At 37.0% G+C, this 20,660-nt stretch overlaps 1 protein-coding gene across 1 annotated transcript; it reads left to right on the top strand.

Moving 5' to 3' along the window:
- The first annotated feature begins 2,852 nt into the window (after positions 1 to 2,852).
- Positions 2,853 to 20,175, top strand: LOC147633675 (ATP-dependent DNA helicase pfh1-like). Its single transcript, XM_086804688.1, has 4 exons — positions 2,853 to 2,967; positions 14,920 to 14,990; positions 19,296 to 19,400; positions 19,519 to 20,175. Exons 1-4 carry the CDS (start codon positions 2,853 to 2,855, stop codon positions 20,173 to 20,175), a joined length of 948 nt encoding a protein of 315 aa, XP_086660814.1.
- Positions 20,176 to 20,660: the final 485 nt, after the last annotated feature.

Here is a 20,660-nt window from a genome sequence, read left to right as displayed (position 1 = left end):
AAGAGATTGCAAGGAAATTGAGTGTACACGTGTTTTGGGACTTTTCTTGATTCTGCACGCTGTAATATTGGCATTTTCTTGAAATTGTTTTGATATAGATGGGGAAGATGGTGGAAATGCAAGATTTACCCCTTCATTGAGCCATTTTCAAAGGTTTTTGTGTAAGATTTGGGCCAATTTTTAAAATTTGGGACCAAATTATTGGAAAAATTGGGGGAAATGTTGGGTCTCATGTTTTTGCTTCTTCCCTCTTCTTCTTTAATACTTTGCATGACTATGGAGCATGTTTAGGGTTAGTTTCACCTTCTACAACCTGTTTTGTGTGTTTTTCTCAATTTTAGAAATTTTAATGATGTGTTTAAGCATCCAAGGGTTATGTGGGGCTTGGATCTTGGTATTGCACCAAGCTCTTTGTGTCTTGTGTGTCTTTGATCTCGCATTAGCATGGTGCGCTAATTGTGGGGGCTTAAATATGTCATAATTTCAAATTGACAAAATGAACCCAAGACCAGAAGAAGAGAAGAAAAAGTGCCTAAGGGAAACTCAAAGGGCGGAGGAGTATACTTGCAGTAGACATCAGTCTAAAGGTCTAGGATCTAATGAGTTCAACAATCTCAATTCTAAATATGTAGTTAGAAGAGTATAATTTTGAATTGGAATCTGAAGCATTCAAAGTCTGTATTGAGTACGAGCTATATACATGTTGAGGTATATCTTTTCGTAATCTTCATGCTTTTTGAATTCTAATTATGATGGCAAAGTCCAAGAAGAAAAGTTGTATCGAGTAATGTTTTTTATGTGGTGTTTTTGATCATGGTCAAAAGGATTGTTACTTGTATTTTTGAAAGCATTGTGCACAACATGGTCACAGGAAGAAGTATTATCCATTGCTCTTAGATCAGAAGTTTTATAATATTTTTCCTGCTCTATGTGAGGCACATTCTATCAGAAAGATCAGGAAGTTCATAAATAAGCTTTCAAGTTATTCAAATTTGCTTTGCTGATGCAAAAGAGTGGCATATTAGATGTAATTGAGGCGATTATAGAACTTCTCAGTTTATTTGGGAGATCTTAGAGCTTCAAAAAAGGGCTCAAATTTTACAGGTTGAATATACTGTCTAAAGAGGACAAAAATTCAAATTTTGAAGATGATCACAAGGATGCTGAATGGAGTTGTTATGTTGATCTCGATGTGTTTATGCATGAGCAGACTAATGATGTATCAGATCAGATTGGGTCTGAAAGCATATTCAGATTTTAATTTTAGGAAGTGATTCGCAACTTGTCAATCTTACAGATGTATTAGTAGTCTTTGGATGGTTTCACGAATAGCTTGAAAAGCAAGAAGATACATTAAGAGGATCAGGAAGCTATTGATCAAGATCATATTTCAGAATCACGTGATACTTGTGCATGTTATGCATTTGCACTTGCTTTTGTTATTGATGTGATGTGGAACAAGCATGAAGATAAGTATCTAGATTCAAATTTTGAGGAACTTGAATTCAGACACCCTTACAATAAGGAAGGTTTGGGATTTAACTCTAATCATCTTGAACATAGTGATGATACTTTGAAAATCAAATCAAAGCCATAACTGTATTTTTGATGTTAATGTTGAAGTTGATGAATCATTATGCTTGAACAGTATGTCGATAAATGTAGTGTACACTAGTTTGTCGTGGAGGGCCCTACTCGATGAAACAACATTAACGAACTGCGTTCCTTTTTCCATCGCGCCGCCTAACTATAGTTAATAAAGACTTGAGCTTCACCCCCCACAGCTAATCTCACGACCAGCCCTCACCGCTAGCAAAGTAGGGTGAGTTGGCCGACCTTCCAAGAAGAGCGCCAAAAAGCTCAGGTCAGGTCGTCTCAACATCGCTAGCCAAGGCGTTCTGGACACAATGTTGCAGCTCTTCACCTTCCAAGAAGAGCGCCATCGTTCCACAACACGTTGCAGCCCTCACCCACCCACCACCGAGCGACCCCTATTCCCGCCATCTTCGTGCGGGTGCTGGAGACAAGAACAAGATGTGCTTTGTTGTTTTGGGATGGTTCTTTTTGTTGAAATTCGTGGTGCTTATGCTAGATCAAGATGAGTGGAGGAGAGAGACCCAACAAATACAAGAACAAATCTTGTTTATTAAGTTGCTTATGCATACAACTTGGCCTTTGCACTCTATATAATGTCTTCTAGCTTCACCTTTAAATAGGTGAGCTAGTGGACCATAAGTCCATTCACACACACACCCTTCTCCTACCCTTTTACATGACCTTAGTCTTTTAATACCCTCCCTCAATTCCAACTATGAAAGAATTGGAATAGGTGGTATTGGACATAGGTTGCCTTTATAACATTAGGCGTACAAGGTTAGGAATATAGGTGTTGTTACGTTAAGATTTAAAACAAGTGCTCAGAGGAGTTAGAGGTTGATACAAAGTTAGCCTCTGACTCTTTGTTAGGACATTTAGAAGTGATATGTCCTGTTTGTTTACACTTGTTACATTTCATCTTATTAGGGTATTTGATCCAATAATTCTTTGTAAAATGACCTACCTTTTTGCAATGGGTACACCTTACTTTGCTCACTTGATGTGACAAAGCTTGTTCAATATTAATGGAGTGGATGCACTTAAAAATTCAACTCCTCCCTTTGGCCTCTTTTCTTCATCAAGACAAGATTGCATGGTTTTTTTGCGGCTTGATTGAGCTTTTTTGAATTATATTGCATTCACTTCGGAGGTGCTTGGAGGAGGTCTTTTCTTCTACACTCAACAGACGAAGAGAATAGGGGTCGCTCGGTGGGTGGGTCGGTCGGTGGGTGAGGGCTGCCACGTGTTGTGGAACGATGGCGCTCTTCTTGGAAGGTGAAGAGCTGCAACATTGTGTCCAGAACGCCTTGGCTCTGCTGGCGATGTTGAGACGACCTGACCACCTGAGCTTTTTGGCACTCTTCTTGGAAGGTCGGCCAACTCACCCTACTTTGCCGTGTGATTAGTTGTGAGCTCAGGTCTTTACTAATTATAGTTAGGTGCCGCGGTGAAAAGAGGAACAGTTCGTTGTTGGTTCACCGAGCAGGGGCCCTCCACATGGAATGCGATGAAAAGGACAAATTAGTGTACACTATATTTATCGTGAGGCATGTGGATGTGTGTATGTGATGAGGAGAATATTATCATGGAGTTTATTCTTTATCTTGAAGATGATATATATATGAGGGTCAAATTATTGATCAACTCTAAGACATAAATGAGGGATCAAAGGAAGATCAAGTCAATGCTTCTAATCCGTTATGCTAAGTTTAGAATAAAGGAGCTGACAGTTTTTTCTTATGGATAGTGGTTTTTATTCACCACAAGCAACAATTTGTGTGGAGATGTCTTTGATACACATGCTCATACAAATGAGGATATTCATGGTGGGGGCATACATACATTTAGATTTTGATTCTATTTTAGATTCAGGTTCAGTTGCAGCTTGCAAATGCATATTCAGAAAAAAAAAACATTCAGGTTATCAGTTAATTAGAAGAGAGATTTGATCATCATGAGTATTTCTGAAGCAAAAAGAAAATTTTATTATAGAATGTGGATTTAAGTTCAAAGGGGAGATCTGAAGTTGCCAAATTCAGTTTTTTAGGAGGAAAAACAATCCAACAATAATTTGAAGTATTTGTTGATAGGGTTTCAAGCTATTTTTACCGTTTTGATCCACAAAATGCAAGGTTATATTTCAAAAAGTCAAAAAAGTAGAGAGATTTCAGAAACTCAGATTCAGATTCTACTTTGGATGCCTATGATGTAGATGTAGGAGCTTCATCAACATATCTTTACTTGGACATGTGGTACAATGCATATGCCATGCCATGTCCACTCTGTACCATGCCACTGGAGTGTGGAAATACTTATTCATTCATGGTTCCATGTTTTCATTTTCTATGACCATGATTGGATGATATTATATTGTATGGGTTCCCAACTGTGGCATTTTTGAAGACAATGCTGAGGTAGAGAAATCAAATCTACTTCTTGAAGGAATAAATTTTGAGTACTTGGGATTTTCTCAGTATTTTCAAGATGATTTGATGCAAATTGCAAATCCAAAGCTGCTGATTAGTACCTTATTGCCTTAGGATGTTCCATTCCCATGGGAACTTCCTTCTAGAGATCTCCAGGAGCAGATTATTTTCTAGTATTTTCAGCTATAGTTTTTCTTTTTGCAAACATTTTGAGTACACTATCATTTTTGAAATATTTTAATTAGGACATTTCACAAATCTAATCCACCGGGTGTGCCAGGTGTTAAGGCTTGCATTAACCTTAGCATTAGGCTTCTTTTACCATATGGATGTTCATGGGATCTCAAAGGACGTAATCTAAATGCATGGGTAGTTCAAGTAGGTACAAAGTAGTTATAGGATGATGGATAGATATCTTATATATGTAATTCTTGAATCATAATGTGCAAAAAAGCTATTCTTAGAAATAAAAAATCTGATACATTCACAAAATTGTCTCTATGTAGTGTATACTTATCCTTTTGATCCTAATATTGAATGAAGAAATGAATAGTTTACTTGATCTTGTAATTATCTTTGGGTAGAAATGTTAGAATGTGATTTTTAAATGGCTTTAGAAGATCTTTATTTGATGTTTGTGAGAGAGGATGAATCAAAATTAGTTTTTGCTTTAGGGTAATTATACCTTAAACAATGTGTACTCATCCTTCTCTCTCTAACAATTTGAGGGTTGATTCAATTCTAAGTCGTTGATTAATTTTCTAGGATTAGGTGAATTTATAAGTTAGCCTATCCATGCTTTAAGTTAAACTAAGTGTAAGGGAATATTCTTGAATTTTTAAAATAACCTAAGGTTACTAACTTTTATTTTTCTAAGGTTTATTCAATTATTCTTAACCTTTGGATTCTCTATTTTGGGGTCTTTTGCAAAGGATTGATGAATCAACACGATGTCCTTAGATTTACAAGGTTTGATTTGTCGTTGGGGAGAAAGGTCTAAGTGATATAATTGAGTTCTTCAAACCTTACAAAAATAAGTTAAGGTGGTTCTAGCATATGTCTAGGTTGTAGTGCCTTAATTTTATAGAGAATAGTTTATTCAAGTAATTAAACCAATTGAAAAGAATATTAAAACCATTCATATGTGAAAACATATAAGAAAAATACATAAATTGACTAATTTTATATGATGTTTTACCTTGTCAGCCTAGCTTGGGACTTAAGGATGATGATGCTAATTTGTGAAATGTTGATGGTTCCACCTCTTCAAATGTACATGCCTGATATTGAACCTCCAAATGTGCATCACATCAAACGTTATGAGCTTGTACAAAGCTAGTCTAGTGCTAAAAACTATGCAAAATGTCGTATGAGCTAGGAAAATTCATGTACTTATAATGAGGAGGGGGCCTTTTTATACATGAAAATGAGAGCTAGGAACAAGTAATGCACTCCCACATGACTCATGCATGTATCCCACGAAAATCCATGTAACTTAACTTTAATCTCCATGTAACCTCTCATTTTTCATGCATCCAACCACTCTATACGCATATATCTCTTAAATCAAGCTAACTCTCTCTTTTAAGTAGGGCTTGGGATTTTTATTAGCTCCCAAGATTATCCCCTTATTTAATTTATTTTATTGGCTCCAAAATTTAACCTTCTACTTTACACCTTTAAAGACTTCAAACCTAAGGTTTATTTTATTGGCTCCAAAATTCAACCTTATACTTTACACCTTTAAAGACTTCAAACCTAAGGTTTTACACTTTACCCATTCACCCTTAGACCAATTAATGTGCCCCTTCCATTTACAATTTGCCAAGGCTAAATTTATCACACCAAGACACATGCTTGGTTTTATTTACATGGAGATTATTTTTATTTACTTGATTCTCTTATAATAACTCATTTGTTTATCTCACAATATTTTCTTATGTCATTTTTCTCTTTCTAGTTCTAATGTGTGCCAAATAAATGTTTGTACACATGGGAAAGCCCCAAATAAATTTATACACATAACAGCTTGGCTAATTAATTTTATTTTTCTCATGCCTTCAAATTTATCTCATTTAAATACACAAAATTTCTTATAAACCTATATTTTCTCACTAGAATGTACACTAGAGCAAAAAATACCTCAAGTTAATTTATTTCATATAGAAATAGAGATCTTACATCCTCCCGCCACTTGAAGATCCGAGGTGTCCTCTTTCTCACCGACAAATAGGGGATAGTCCTTCCTCAAATTTTCCCCTTTTTTCTACGTGTCATCTCTTTAGAATTTCCACTTGACTATATACTCCTTTAAAACCTTGCCTCTACGTGGCTTTTCTCTAACATCCAAAATTGCTTGGGTTCCAATTCTACTTATCATTGGACTTGATGGCATCCTTAAGTGTTAAATATCATTCTTGAAGGAATTATGATGTTTCATAAAATGATCAAGAAAAGCAACATGGTGAAGCATAATGAAACAGTTAAGCTACGAAGATTACAACATGGATTAACATAAGCATAGATGTGATTAGTATAATCATACACCCATTGTATTGGCTAAGTTTCCTCTTAAATAGGCATCATGATTACATTGATTCACTGAAGGAACTCGTGGGCACGGACCTAGGAGGCATCTCCTACATCTTCTTCGAAACCTCCTCCATAAAGCCTCCATCTCTCCATAACTCATGGGCTTTGATTTTTAACTCATCTACTGGTACTTTTACATGGATAAAATGATTATGAACCTTAAATCCTTGTTCCCTAATGTCATAAAGGATATTTTGGTGTATTTAATCCAACATCCCCCCTCAAGAAAATATCTATGACTAAAGTTGATGACAATGCTAGTCCTAGTTACTATTTGCAATGATGGGTATGATGACCATGATGGTGCCCATAGGTCTTACTCCAGTTAGGTTTACAATGTCATTTATGATGCCAGATGCTAGATCCTAATTATTGTTGAAATGAGGGATGCTAGAGTGCCAAGTCACCTAGCCAAGTTATCCCACATGAGCTATCATAGCTTTGTAGTACTCTCCTCATATAAAAGGAGGACATTTCAAGTAGTGGAATACAAGCACAACAACTCAAGTCTTTTTATGAGTACAAGCTTCCATCTTGTAACCTAATTGAACTTGAGTCTAAACTTAATTAGCACACACTCATCACCCCATGAGTATTGATCATTTTTATCCACCTTAGATTAGTGTTGTAATTAGATTAGGATTAGGATTTAATTAGATAGTTGATTATCGTTAAGGAGCTTGATCCATGAATATCAACATGGTATCAGAGCTTGGTTTAAGCTCCCCATTAGCTTAGCTTTAACTCATATTAGTATAATCTCTTCATTAATCACTTAATTAGCTACTAATCTCATCTTATACTTTCTTCCTCTTTGTGGCCCAAAATTCAAATCCTTAGCGTTTCTTGTCCTCTCAACCATTAGCCAAGATCTTTTAGGATAATCTTGCTCAACCCTAGGCTAATAATACACAACTAAGAGAAATTAGCAAATCTCCTCCTCTACAAACAGAAAACGGCGCAAATCTACTGACTGGTCTTCTCGCCATTTCTCCACCTACACAAAAAATCGGGCCAAGCCCTTCTAGCCCAAGATAGGTAATGATATAAGCTTCAAATTGACCAAAGGACTTCTCCAATGGTGAAGTGTACCGATCGGGGCAAGTAGAAAACTAGGCAACAGAAACCCACGATTTTCACTCATTTTTTGAAGATTTGAGCTATTTTTTTATACAAGGCTCTTTCTCTCATCTAGGGTAGCACCCTCATGCAAAAAGCCCTCTCAATGGTTGCTTCCACATGCCCAATTTCATTCTCCACTTTTCAGCTCTGTTAATCACAATGATTAACACTTAATCACTATCATTAACAGTCATTTATAGCAAAAATTAAACTTAATCAAAGGCAAAATTAAAAAATTAAAGTGTAATTCCATTGTGAGAAACTCCTTGCTGCATCAAAATTCATCACAACCACTTGCATTGCTCAAACTTAAGTGATTCTTTCACTGCATTGAGTTTATCTCTAGCATATAGTTTTCAAATCACTTGTAAAAGGGTTAGACACTGCCTGAGCACTAAAATCAAGGCTCAAGGTAAGACCCCCTTCCAATCATGGAGCATGTAGAAGTCGTCTCAAGATTTAATGGTGATGTTTTTTCACATGGCAAAGCAAGACCATGTACTTGCTTATGCGTAAGGGGCTTTGGCACCTTATTGAGGATGAAGAAGTGGAGGTTGAGCCACTTCAAAACAACAAATCATTGGGCCTCATCACTCAAAATCTTGGTGATGATGTGATTAGTCACATTGCTGGCATCAAGGATGCCAAGTTGGCATGGTAGGAACTCAACAAGATTTTTGGCACCGATTCAAAAAGCTCAAAGATCAACCTTCTCATGTAGTTCTACAAACTCGATAAGAAGGAGACCGAGACCATGGCACAACATATCAGTAAATTCAAAGGTATCAAACAACAACTTAGTGCATTAAAGAAAGTCATTGAGAAAGATGAATCTATTACTATATTGCTAAAAAGTGTTGACAAAGAACCTTATGAATCAATTGTTGCTACTACACTTAAAAATGTGCCCAACACTAAACTTCAAGATGTAGAATCATCTCTACTTGAACAAGAATCCAAATTCATAGATAAATAATCATTCAAATGACATTCAAGTGAGCAAGCACTGTATACAAAGTGTGGGAGATTTCAAAGGACAAATCAATCCAACATCTCAACTTCCAAGATGCTATCACTATGGAAAACTTGGTCATACCAAGAATGAATGTTGCAATAAAGATAAACAAAAGCTTATTTGTGACTATTGTGGAAAATTTGGTCACCTAGAAGAAGATTGCTATAAAAAAAGAAGCAAACAAACTACATCGAGTCCAAAGCCGCCGTCCCAGCTGAAGACGTGCTCTTTTAGAGAAAGAACCATTGTACTTTTCACCCCTCTTGTCTCTACAAAAAGTGTGATGTTATCAGCCTCTGAGGCCATATGATGCACTCAAGCTAAAATTTATAGCCAAAGTAGCTATAATGCCAAAGTAGCATAAAGGCCAAAGTAGCCTAGCACAAGGGGAGAGAGAGGAAGAGTGAAAGCCTAAAAATTGTACCCAATCTAGCATTATGGGGAGTGTTGAAATGTGATGCTAGAGTGCCAAGTCACCTAGCCAAGTTATCCCACATGAACTATCATAGCTTTGTTGTACTCTCCTCATATAAAAGGAGAACATTTCAAGCATTGGAATACAAGCATTACATCACAAGTCTTTTTATGAGTACAAGTTTCTATCTTGTAACCTAATTGAACTTGAGTCTAAACTTAATTAGCACACACTCATCACCATCTGTATTGTTCATTTTTATCCACCTTAGATTAGTGTTGTAATTAGAATAGGATTAGGATCTAATTAGATAGTTGATTATCGTTAGGGTGCTTGATCCATAATATCAACAATTATGCTCACAACTAGTTTAGGATATGGGGATGGCTATAGAAGGGTAAGTACTCTTTTGTTTAGAAAGCCCAAAAATCTTGAAGATAGTTGGCCTCATGTGAGGCTCCTGCTTCTTCCTTTGCTTCATCTCCACCTGAATTTGCTTCCTTTGCAAGTAAGGCTTTTTGAGCCTTTTTCTTGAAAAAAAAAGCCTTCTCTTCATGGTTAATTTTCCCGTAGAAGTTACAAGACTTCTTAGGAAACTCCTTTCTCTAAAAAGATCCTTTGAAGGATGTCTTTGATCCATGTTTCTTGTAGCCTCCTTGGTTAAAGTAGGCATCCTCATTATAAATGTGTCCTTGCCTTTGCTTGATCTTCTTCTCTTCTTCAAGTAGAGAAGCTTCTACATCCAGTAGTGAAGGAGAAGGGAGGTTGGTAAGTGTGGTAACAATGTTACCATACTCATCTTATGGTGACACTTTAGAAGCACTACAATAACTTCATCATCTTCAATGTATTTGTTGATTCTTGCAAGTTGGGTTAGAATTATCTTCATATAATTTAGATAACTGGGAAGAGAATCCCGCACATTCATTTTTTATTCAAAGAACTTTATAAGAAGAGAGATTTAGAAGTTTTTGGCTTATGCTCTAAAAAGTATATCAAGTGTCTCCCAAGCTTCATTTGAGGTTTCTTTCCCATTAATATGGTGGATGAGATTATCTGGAAGGAAGCAACATCTAGCTTAGCCTTGAATTAGCCTTGGATTAGCCTAGATTAAGAAAATTAGTCTAGGATTAGAGAGAAAAGAGATTAATGTCTTGCATTCCATTAATTATCAAAGTTCCCCTAAGATTAGGCCCCATATTTGTTATATAGTAGGCCACCTTTTCACACTACACTTATTAATGTCCATGGGCATGCCCAACCCTAGTCCTAACCCTTGGCCCCTTTCACATCCTCTTCATCCCTTGGCCTTGGGCCCAAATTGACTTAAGTCCCTTTTCACTTTGTTACAAACCATCCCCACCCAAGAGGTTTCATCCTTGAAACCTTAGGTATACATGTACAAGCTCACATGGATGGAGTATACCATCAAGGACTCATGTCAAGTAGCATGCTCATGCATGAGCCATGTATGTTGGAGCCAAAAAGATATATGTATGACTGTAAACTGCCCCCAATGCCCTCAAATCAAGCCATATCATGTACTCCATAATGGCATATGCACTTCATGAAGCTTCCATGCATTTTGCATCTAAAACAAAAAGGTATAGGGCTGTCCAAATAGTGATTTTTAGAAATTCCAACAACCCATAATCACTATATTTATGCACCAATTGATTCCTCAAAGATAGCCGAAGGATAACCTATCAAAAGCTTTGACCTCTCAAATCAAAAGGAAAACCAAAGACCAATGATCAAGCCTCCTCAAGCACAAGTAGCCAATCAGATCAAAAGGATAGCTACTGTAATGTCCAACCTATACAATTAGGCTACCACATATACTAAGATTGAAAGGAAGGCACATCGATATATCCATCAATCCAAAATAGAAATCCAATACACCATGTGCAAGAATACCTCCATCATCCAAGGGAAATACACCAAAACCATGGCATGCCACATAGTCGTGCAACATGCATCTCATGTGACAAGTAATGCATCATCCAAAAGTAAATGCTCTAGTCTTATCAACCATAGAATCACTTTGGCATCCACAAAGCTCAAGGTTACACCCCTCATAGCTAGATTCCATGAGAATCATTCTTCAAATCCACATGCTCACTACCAATGCATACATAATTTTTTGTATGTATAGCATGTGTAAGATCCACATGATAGCCAAAATAACCAAAAGTAGGATATTTCTCCTCAAGGATATCAACATTTCCATGAACATCATGTGTATCATCCACATATGTGTGACCACCAACACATGTGTAAACAATATCATCATCATGAGAAAATTCTCCTTTATATGCATCATGATCCACATCCTCTAAGCCTTCATAGTCAAATAATAGAAAATCATGTCTTCCAAGTCGACTCAAAAATGGATCATACAATGCATTCTCATAAACCTTCTCCAATGAGCCACTCAATGTGTCATCCAATGCATGATCATCCAAAACATGGTCATCATGTGTATCACTAACAAATGAGTCATCATCCCATTTTTTAACAATAAATGAGTACTCATCCAAAATGTCATCAATGACCATGTCCTCACAATCTCGTGGCATTATGTCATGAGCAGAAAATTCCTCAATCAAAGAACTTATGAAATCTATCCAATCATACTCATTTTCAGCTTGTGTATCCCCTTTGACTATGGATACAGTGATAACTTGTTAAGAAAGATCCGGACACAAAGTATCTTCATCTACTTGCTGTCTAGAACTACAGCAAGCATCTCCTCCAATTAAACACCCATAATGTGTTCATAAAGGCACACATAATCATACTCCATGCATTGACTAAATGTGAAAGTTAATGGAAACCCTCTATTGCTTTTGGTGGCAAAGTTCAATTCTAGCAAAATTGAGTGTATAATAAACCTTATATCCCCACTCATCAAAGCAATAGGGAAACCAAGAGTCAGCACCAACAATTCATATACATTGATCCTCCTTAACTTGGCTGCACCATCAAGAATTGTGCATTGCCTTTCTCCAATCACTTCTTTTGAAGAGAAGAGTGTCTGACAATGTGGCTCATTGATAAACAAGGATGCAGGGTATCATTGATTGCACATATGCCTTGAAGAGGAGCCAAGCATAAGCATACTTGATCCATATGTATCAACTTGATGTATAGAAATACCAAATACATTTGCCCTACCTTGTTGCATTAGCCTCCCCAACACACTTGTCCCATAGGCACCCGTTTGATGCATAGGCATACCAAACACATAAGTTCCACCTTGTTGCATTGAATATGGAGGTAAGTTCCCCTTTCCAAGCATAGGTCCATGACTTTGATCACCATAATGCATACTAGCTTGAAGAGCATGTAATGTATTTGTACATGTTGAACCCACAAAAGGCTTACCATCTTGTGGTCCATTTGTTTGAAATGTGTTTGTACATATGCATGCAACATTGATTCACCATAAGTTTTATTGCCTTTGCCAATTTCTTGTTCCAAGCTAGATAATCCACAATGATTCTTCTTGATTGAGACATTGGACTTATCCACTATGCGTTGGAGATTTTGGTCCATTCTCTCAAGCATGCTTTGCATGAAGTGCATCATCATGTTCACATTCATGTCTCCACAATCCTTAGGCATTTGTGGAACATTAGGCATTCATGGAACATTGGCCTCTTGATGCATCCCTTCATTGACATTGCCATATATTTCTTCTTGCATAGCTCCTTGGGCATCTTGCCTTGCATTCGAAGTACCACCCTCTTGCTCAATCACTTCCTTGAAAGTACCCTTGGTCTTTAACTTTGCTGCAATCATGGGAAATGACCAATTTCAAGTTATATTTGATCCCAAACTTTGATTTTCAAGCTATTTACCTCTATAGAGAGATAATGATGTATAGTATCCCCGTGTATGATTACTTTGACCATGGTCAATGCACAAGTACACTCTATTTTGACTTTAGTTTGCCAAGTGTTAAATTGACCACCAAGGTAATCCAAATCTCAAACAAAACATACATATTGCCCTTGCCAATTTTCAATTCTTGCACATGAGAATGCACCATCGCTTCTTGAAATCCCATCAATGAAGAGTATATCAATTTGATGTAGCAAGCCAAAGCTTGCCGATCTCCTGGCCAAGCTCTTCCAACCCCCTTACTCAAGTTTGAAATCCTAGAGTAAGGGTTTGGGCTCTGTCTTTCCCACCAAGTACCTAATCCCTCATTGCACTGCTTTACCATAGCACTCATGGCGGCACAGTGAGTTCAAGCCATGCTCCCCCGTGGTCTCTTCACCACATACCGGAGTACCCTCACACATCACTAGTGACTAGAAATGAAAAGTGTAGTACAATGTGATGTGGAGAGTGATTGAATCTCAAATAGATGATTGAGATCACTTACAATTTGATTTTAAGCATGACTCATGCTATTACAAATGTTCATATACTTCAGCATGTACTCATGCCAACATCATTATATCAATCTCATAATTTCCATGCTCTTCCTCAATATCATATAGCTTTAAAGGTATCAATCAAGACACCTTACATAGGCATGCCAAAAGCATGGGCATTCAACACCTCCATGTACATACATATTGGGCATTCACATAAGCATACCATATGCTATTCCAAAGCATTGATTAATGCTTCCATCATGTAGAATAGCTCCCATCAATCAAGAAAACATATCAAAGCATGTGATTATGGCATTCAAGAGTATTATTGAAGCATGTAATTCTATTATATGCTATTCAAATGGCATGGGAATAGCCATGAATAACATGTATTATATCCAAATGGCAAAAGGAAGCAAAACCCCCCTAATTGTTTGCTCTAGGGTTTGCCCAATGGCTCATATGAGAGCTTGCCCTTGCAAATTTGTATTGATTACAGTGCTCAATGGAAACAAGGGAATGCTATTAGCTTGCAAGAATATTAATGGCATGGAATTAGGTTTCTTGAAGAAAACCCCCAATTGTTGAACCATGGAATCAAGGAAGAACCATACTCTTGTAAAAGTCACATCATCGTGATGCCAATCATTGTGGAAGCAAACAAATAAGGAAACATGTGACCAAGAAGGCTTATTCTTTACATGGAATGGTTCTAATAGCATTCAAATGGATTAATCCTTGTTCAAATGGAAGCATAAGAGTGGTACGAACCACCATTCAACAAAATTAGCATATGATTTTGGCTAATAGGCAAGCCAATGATGCTAATGGGATGCAATAAACCACTAATTACGTCCAAGAAACTGTAATTTAATGGTTTATTTTGTTTGTAGCCAACGTAAGAGTACAAATAATTCCCAAGCACCATTGTGAAGCCAAAATGAGCATATCAATTCGTGGATCTTCTATAGATATCTTATTTGTGGCTTGCCACGTGTTACGCAACAATGCCTGCCACACGTGGCGAGATGGAGAAGGTCAACTACGAGCTGGATCGAAGGAGCAAGTTGGAAAATCACGATCATGAGATTCACCATCATAATCAAGAGTGCAGCATTGAGAGAGTTCGTGTAGCGGTGGCATCTCTATCATAATCCAGAGTGCATACATCACTTCATCGGAATCACATCCCTACCCAAGCTGAATGAAGATCATGCTTATGTCGCCCAACACTGCTCCTTTAGTTGTTCTTTTTGCTATTTTCACCTGCTCCTTCAGTTGTTCTTTTCGCTAGTTTCGCCTTTCGCCTGCTCCTTTAGTTGTTCTTTTCGCCTTTCTCTTGCTCCTTCACTTGGTCGATTGCAGTTGCCAGTTCACCTTCACCAGTTCCCAATTCGCCTTCAGTTGCCAGCTCGCTCGCTCGCTCGCTCGCCAGCGTACTCGCTCACGAGTTTCTCCGCTAGTTTCTTAGCAACAAGTTAGTATTTTTAATGTAATAATTTTTTCGATTACATATGTGTGTGTGTCTTCTATTTTTAGTCTTAAATGTATTTCTGTTTTTAGTCTTAACAATTTATATATATAGATGTGTGTATATCTTTTGTTTTAGTGTTTTGTTTGCATATGTTCTTTTGTTTTAAATAAATAGAAAATAGAGAGAGAGAGAGAGAGAGAGAGAGAGAGAAGTATTTTTGTATTTTCATTTACAAGAAATGTTTATTTATTTTTTGTTTTATTTTGAATGAGAAGAGGGAGAAAGAAAAGTTGAATTAGGTTGGGAACAAAATAAAAGTTTCCTTTTATTGTAAATATAATTAGAATGTAAAAAAATAAATGTTTCCTTTTATTATTTCCTTTTAATAAGAATTTACACACACACATATATATATATCAATTTATATATATAGATGTATGTGTATATCTTTTGTTTTTAGTGTTTTGTTTTTAATTCAATGTTTTTATGTTTTGTTTTGAATAAGTTCAAAAAAAAGAGAGACAAATTTGTTTATTTTTTGTTTTGTTTTGAATATATACATACATGCATATGCACAAGAGAGAGAGAGAGAGAGAGGGGGGGGGGGGAAATGAGAGAAGAGGGAGAGAACCATTTTTGTATTTTCATTCAAAAGAAATGTTTCTATATATATGTCTATATATAAATGAATATATGCATATATACATGTATATGCATATATATATATATATATATGCATCTATATATATATATATATATAGATGCATATATATATATATATATATATATGCATGTAAATTATTATTATTTTATTTAAAAGAAATAGGGTGTGTATAAATATATATACGCATTTATAAAGAAATGTTTTGTTTTTAGACATATATATAGATATACATATGTACACACACACACACACACACACACACACACACACATATATTTGTTTTGTTTTGAATATATACATACATGCATATGCACATATATGTGCATATGTTCTTTTGTTTTAAATAAGTATAAAATAGGGAGAACGAGAGAGAGAGAGAGAGAGAGAGAGAGAGAGAGAGAGAGATTTAATGACCTCAAATACTTTCAGACTAAGTTGTGCTTTTAAACAAAAGATGGTTGGACGGAGTCAAAATAGAGTATGGGACTCAAGCAATGTTTTTGCATTTAGCACGTGGTGACTGGATAAGACAATTGAATATAACACGCAAAGAACAACATAATGTTGCTAGGCAAGGAACAATATTTTAAAAAAACATCCAGCTAGAAATGTAGAACAGAGGGGGCAATATCGAACACAAGAACGTGCTCACCAAGAATGCAATGTGAACCAAGATATTTCTAGAGAAAGGAATGTGATAGACACTCTAATAAGAAGTAGAAGGGTTCAATTAGATGCAACCAAGGCTTCTCTTTGTTCAATTGCAATAGAACGAACTTTAAGTAGCAGGGGTACGATGATAAGTAGAGAGGGATACCTCTCTATTCTTCATCAATTTCCATTAAGAGAGGATATAAGACACCCGGATATGTACCCATTAGTGTTTTGCACTCCAACTCTTCACTCCCTGGGATCTCTTAATCACTTTTGTAGTTTTTTCAATGCTCAATTATGGAAAGATGAGACAAAAACAGCTCTGCTTCATGTTGTAGGAAGCCATTGTTGTAAAGCGGGGCGTGTGTCATTGTTGCCATTAGAGGAGCCACCCGAGTTTCTAAGAATTCTATTGCATGGCAATGATTCTAGAAGTAAATTATTTAGAAAGAACATACGGGCATACAATAGTGTCCTAGCTTTTGTATCATTGGGTGCTCATATTGATGAAACGTTTTTCGAAAATAGAGGCATATATAACTTTCGAGTTCATGGCAATGTATATCATCGTGTTGGAACTTTATTGCCTGATGGGAGGACGGGAAGAGCGCCCACGTTTTGCACAGCTATATGTATATGACATAGAGCATGAATTGCAAAATCGTTTGGATGGCATGCTTGGTTTGGATCTTGGTGTTTTAGCATTACTGTAGAGGATACATGCATGCAATCCATATGCCTGTGCATTGCGAGCTGTTGGGGAAGTATTGGGAAGCAATCCACATGCAAATTTAAAGATGATAATTTGCGAGAACTGCTCTACATCTAGACAATACTTGGTGCCCACAGCTAGCGAGGTTGCTGCTATCATGCCAAGGCAAGGATATTATGCCGATGTCGGCTATCGAGACATCTAAAATTTTTGCGCAATGGGTTTGTGAGAAGAATATCTAATTTGCATCGATCATACATGCCACTCTTATATGTTCTTTTATTTCCACGAGGGGAGGATGGTTGGCATATATACATTCCATATGCTGGTGTTCTTGCCCATGCATCACTGCATGAGATTCAAAGTTTAAAATGTGTTACTCAAAGACAATATTATGCGTACCGATTGCAGATTAGACTTGAATCTCATGCATCACTGCATGAGATTCAAAGTTTAAAATGTGTTACTCAAAGACAATATTATGCATACCGATTGCAGATTAGACTTGATACCAATGCTTGCCTTCTACGTGGGGGAAGATTATTGCAATAGTACATTGTAGATGCATATAGGAGCATGGAGGAATTGAGGTTGGTATGGATACATAATAATCAAACAACTTTGCGTGTAAAAGTGTATCAAGGATTATCAGACATGGTTAATGCAGCTGATGGTACAAGAACTATACTTGGCAACACTGTGGGGACGTAGAGTTGTTCTACCATCTTCTTTTACAGGAGGGCCACGGTATATGTATCAGCTATATTAGGATGCATTGGCAATTGTAAGGAAGAAGGGTAAGCTAGATTTGTTCATTACATTCACTTGCAATCCACAATGGTCTGAAATATTTGAAGCATTACTTTCCAGGGCAGAGTGTGCATGATCGACCGGATTTGACAACCCGCATGTTTAATAAAAAAACACGCGATATGATGAGGTCAATTATAAAGGATAATTTTGGAAAAGTGGCTGGTTATGTTTGTGTGATTGAGTTCCAAAAGAGAGGTTTGCCACACTCACACATATTATTGATTTTGGCAGATGAATTTAAGGCAACTGAGATTAGTCATTATGATTGATTAGTATGTGTAGAGCTTCCTGATAGGGAAATGTTTTTTGAGTTACATGAGATTATTATACAATGTAATGTTCATGGCCCATGTGGTGGTGCACTAAATCCCATTGCTCCATGCATGACTAATGGGAAATGTAGTTGTCTCGTTATCTGTGTGCCTTCTTTGAATCTACTGTGGTGGGTAGCGATGGCTATCCTATTTATATGCGTCAAGATGATTGAAGGAACATATAAGTGAAAGGAGCTATCATTGACAATCATTGGATAGTGCCATTTAATCCTTTCCTCTCCATGAAATACAAGGCACGCATCAATGTTGAAGTATGCTCCACAATCACAGCAGCTAAATATTTGTATAAATATGTGTACAAGGGTCATGACAGAGCAACAATCAGAATGCAAACTATAAATCATGTAGAAAGGCAAGGAGAACTAGAACATTCAATTGATGGTGTGGTGGATGAGATCAGTAGGTACTTGGGTGCACATTATGTGTTAGCATCAGAAGTGTGCTGGCAAATTTATGAATATGATATGCATGAAGAAAAGCCCGATGTCCAAAGATTACAAGTTCATCTTCCCCTACATAATAATGTCATGTTTTGAGATGATGATGATTTGCAGAGTATAATACATAGAGAAAGAAACAAAAAAACTACCCTTACAGAGTGGTTTGCATGTAATGAGTTGCACGATGATGCAAAAGATTTTCTTTACAGTGACTTTCCCAGCCAATGGGTTTGGAACACGAGTCTTAAGAAGTGGACTAGAAGAAAGTTAGGCAATAGAATCGGTCGCATGTACAATGTTTCTCCATCTGCTGGTGAGCAATATTTCTTGCATATGTTGCTTATTGTTTGCAAAGGTTGTAAGTCTTTTGATGACTTGCACACTTTTGATGGGCAAGTCTATCCTACTTTCAAGGGAGCATGCATAGCTAGAGGTTTATTGGTTGGAAAGTGATGAAGAATGGTTTATATGTATGCAAGCGGCCGCGTTTCATCAAACCGGTTTGCAATTGAGACACCTATTTGTCACAATTTTGGTGTTTTGTGAGCCAGCCTCTCCCAACCTTTTGTGGGAAAGATTTTCATCGAAACTTTCGGATGATTTTTTTCATGCATTACAACTGACTATAGAGAATGTAAATGATCGTCAGGTAGTGGCAAAGAATGAGGCTCTGTTGCATTTAGAGCGCATTCTTCAGCAACATGGCCGAAGGCTGGTTGAGTTTGAGGGAATGCCTCCTGTGGACAAATCAACTGTGTCCATAGTTACAAATGGATTATTACAAGAAGAGAGAATATTTAAAATTGAGCATCAGGCACAAATTGCTGATCGAAACAACTCTAAATGATTGTCAACTAGCAGCCTTTAATCAGATTTTGGAGGCAGTATATGCAGGTGTTGGTGAAGTGTTTTTTCTCGATGGTCCAGGAGGGTTTGGCAAGACCTTTTGGAGGCAGTATATGCAGGTGTTGGTGAAGTGTTTGCTTTCTCGATTGCGTGGGGAGGGGCATGTTGCTTTGGCGTGTGCATCTTTTGGCATTGCAGCCTTGCTACTAGGCAATGGTCGCACAACTCATTCACGGTTTAAAATACCATTGGACCTACATGCAACTAGCACATGTAACATAAAGGTTAACAGTCAGCTTGTAGATGTTGTGAAGCTAGCTAAGCTAATAATATGGGATGAGGCACCCATGACCCATCGATATGCCTTTGAAGCCTTGGATAGGACATTAAGAGACATCATGGGCAGTGATCAGTTTTTTTATGGAAAGGTCATATTGTTTGGTGGAGATTTTAGGCAGATCTTGCCAGTTGTTCCAAAGGGAGGACGAGAGGACATTGTTAATGCCGCATTATGTCACTCACAAATATGGAGAGACACTATAGTATTGAAGCTTAAACAGAACATGCGCGTACTTCGAAATGGTAATAACTTGACAGAGTATGAATTCATACAGTGGGTTCTAGACATTGGCAATGGAATAGAGAGGGAGGGAATAAAAGAAGGTATTGTGTCAATTCCATAAAAAATGCCTTTAGAGAGAGGGTCTATGGAGGACTTGATTAAATGGGTGTATATAGGGCTTCTAAGTGTTGTAGATTATGCATCGTATTTTAGAGAGCATGCTACTCTTGCACCTCAAAACCTTGAAGTTGATGCAATCTATTAATAGTAGTGCACTGGATGCCATGCCTGGGGGGAGCAAGGAGTACTTGAGTGCAGATTCAATTAATAACAGTGGTGAAGGTTCTTTTTTATATGCAACAGAGTACCTAAACAGTCTTAATCTTGGTGGTGGTTATCCACCTCATCGACTGATTCTGAAAAGAAATGCTCCAATAATTTTATTGCATAATCTAAATCCTCGAGAGGGATTATGCAATGGTACTCAATTAATATGCAATGGTACTCAATTAATATGCAAGGAATTTCACATAGGTGTTAGAGGCGGAAATTATTACTAGCATTAACATTGGAGATAGGGTCTTCATTCCAAGAAGAACTTTCATT

The sequence above is a fragment of the Cibotium barometz genome, chromosome 11 (genome assembly GCF_041138505.1).
Source record: "Cibotium barometz isolate CiBa-2024 chromosome 11, ASM4113850v1, whole genome shotgun sequence".
In the NCBI taxonomy this organism is placed as follows: Eukaryota; Viridiplantae; Streptophyta; class Polypodiopsida; order Cyatheales; family Cibotiaceae; genus Cibotium; species Cibotium barometz.
This window is presented reverse-complemented; position numbering and strand designations above follow the sequence as displayed.

Coding starts and splice junctions, on each gene's coding strand:
- LOC147633675 (XM_086804688.1), top strand. CDS start 2,853: ATGGCGCTCTTCTTGGAAGGTGAAGAGCTGCAACATTGTGTCCAGAAC. Junction 14,991..19,295: donor TCGCTCGCTCGCTCGCCAGC/GTACTCGCTCAC, acceptor AATGATCGTCAG/GTAGTGGCAAAGAATGAGGC. Junction 19,401..19,518: donor CTCCTGTGGACAAATCAACT/GTGTCCATAGTT, acceptor GCCTTTAATCAG/ATTTTGGAGGCAGTATATGC.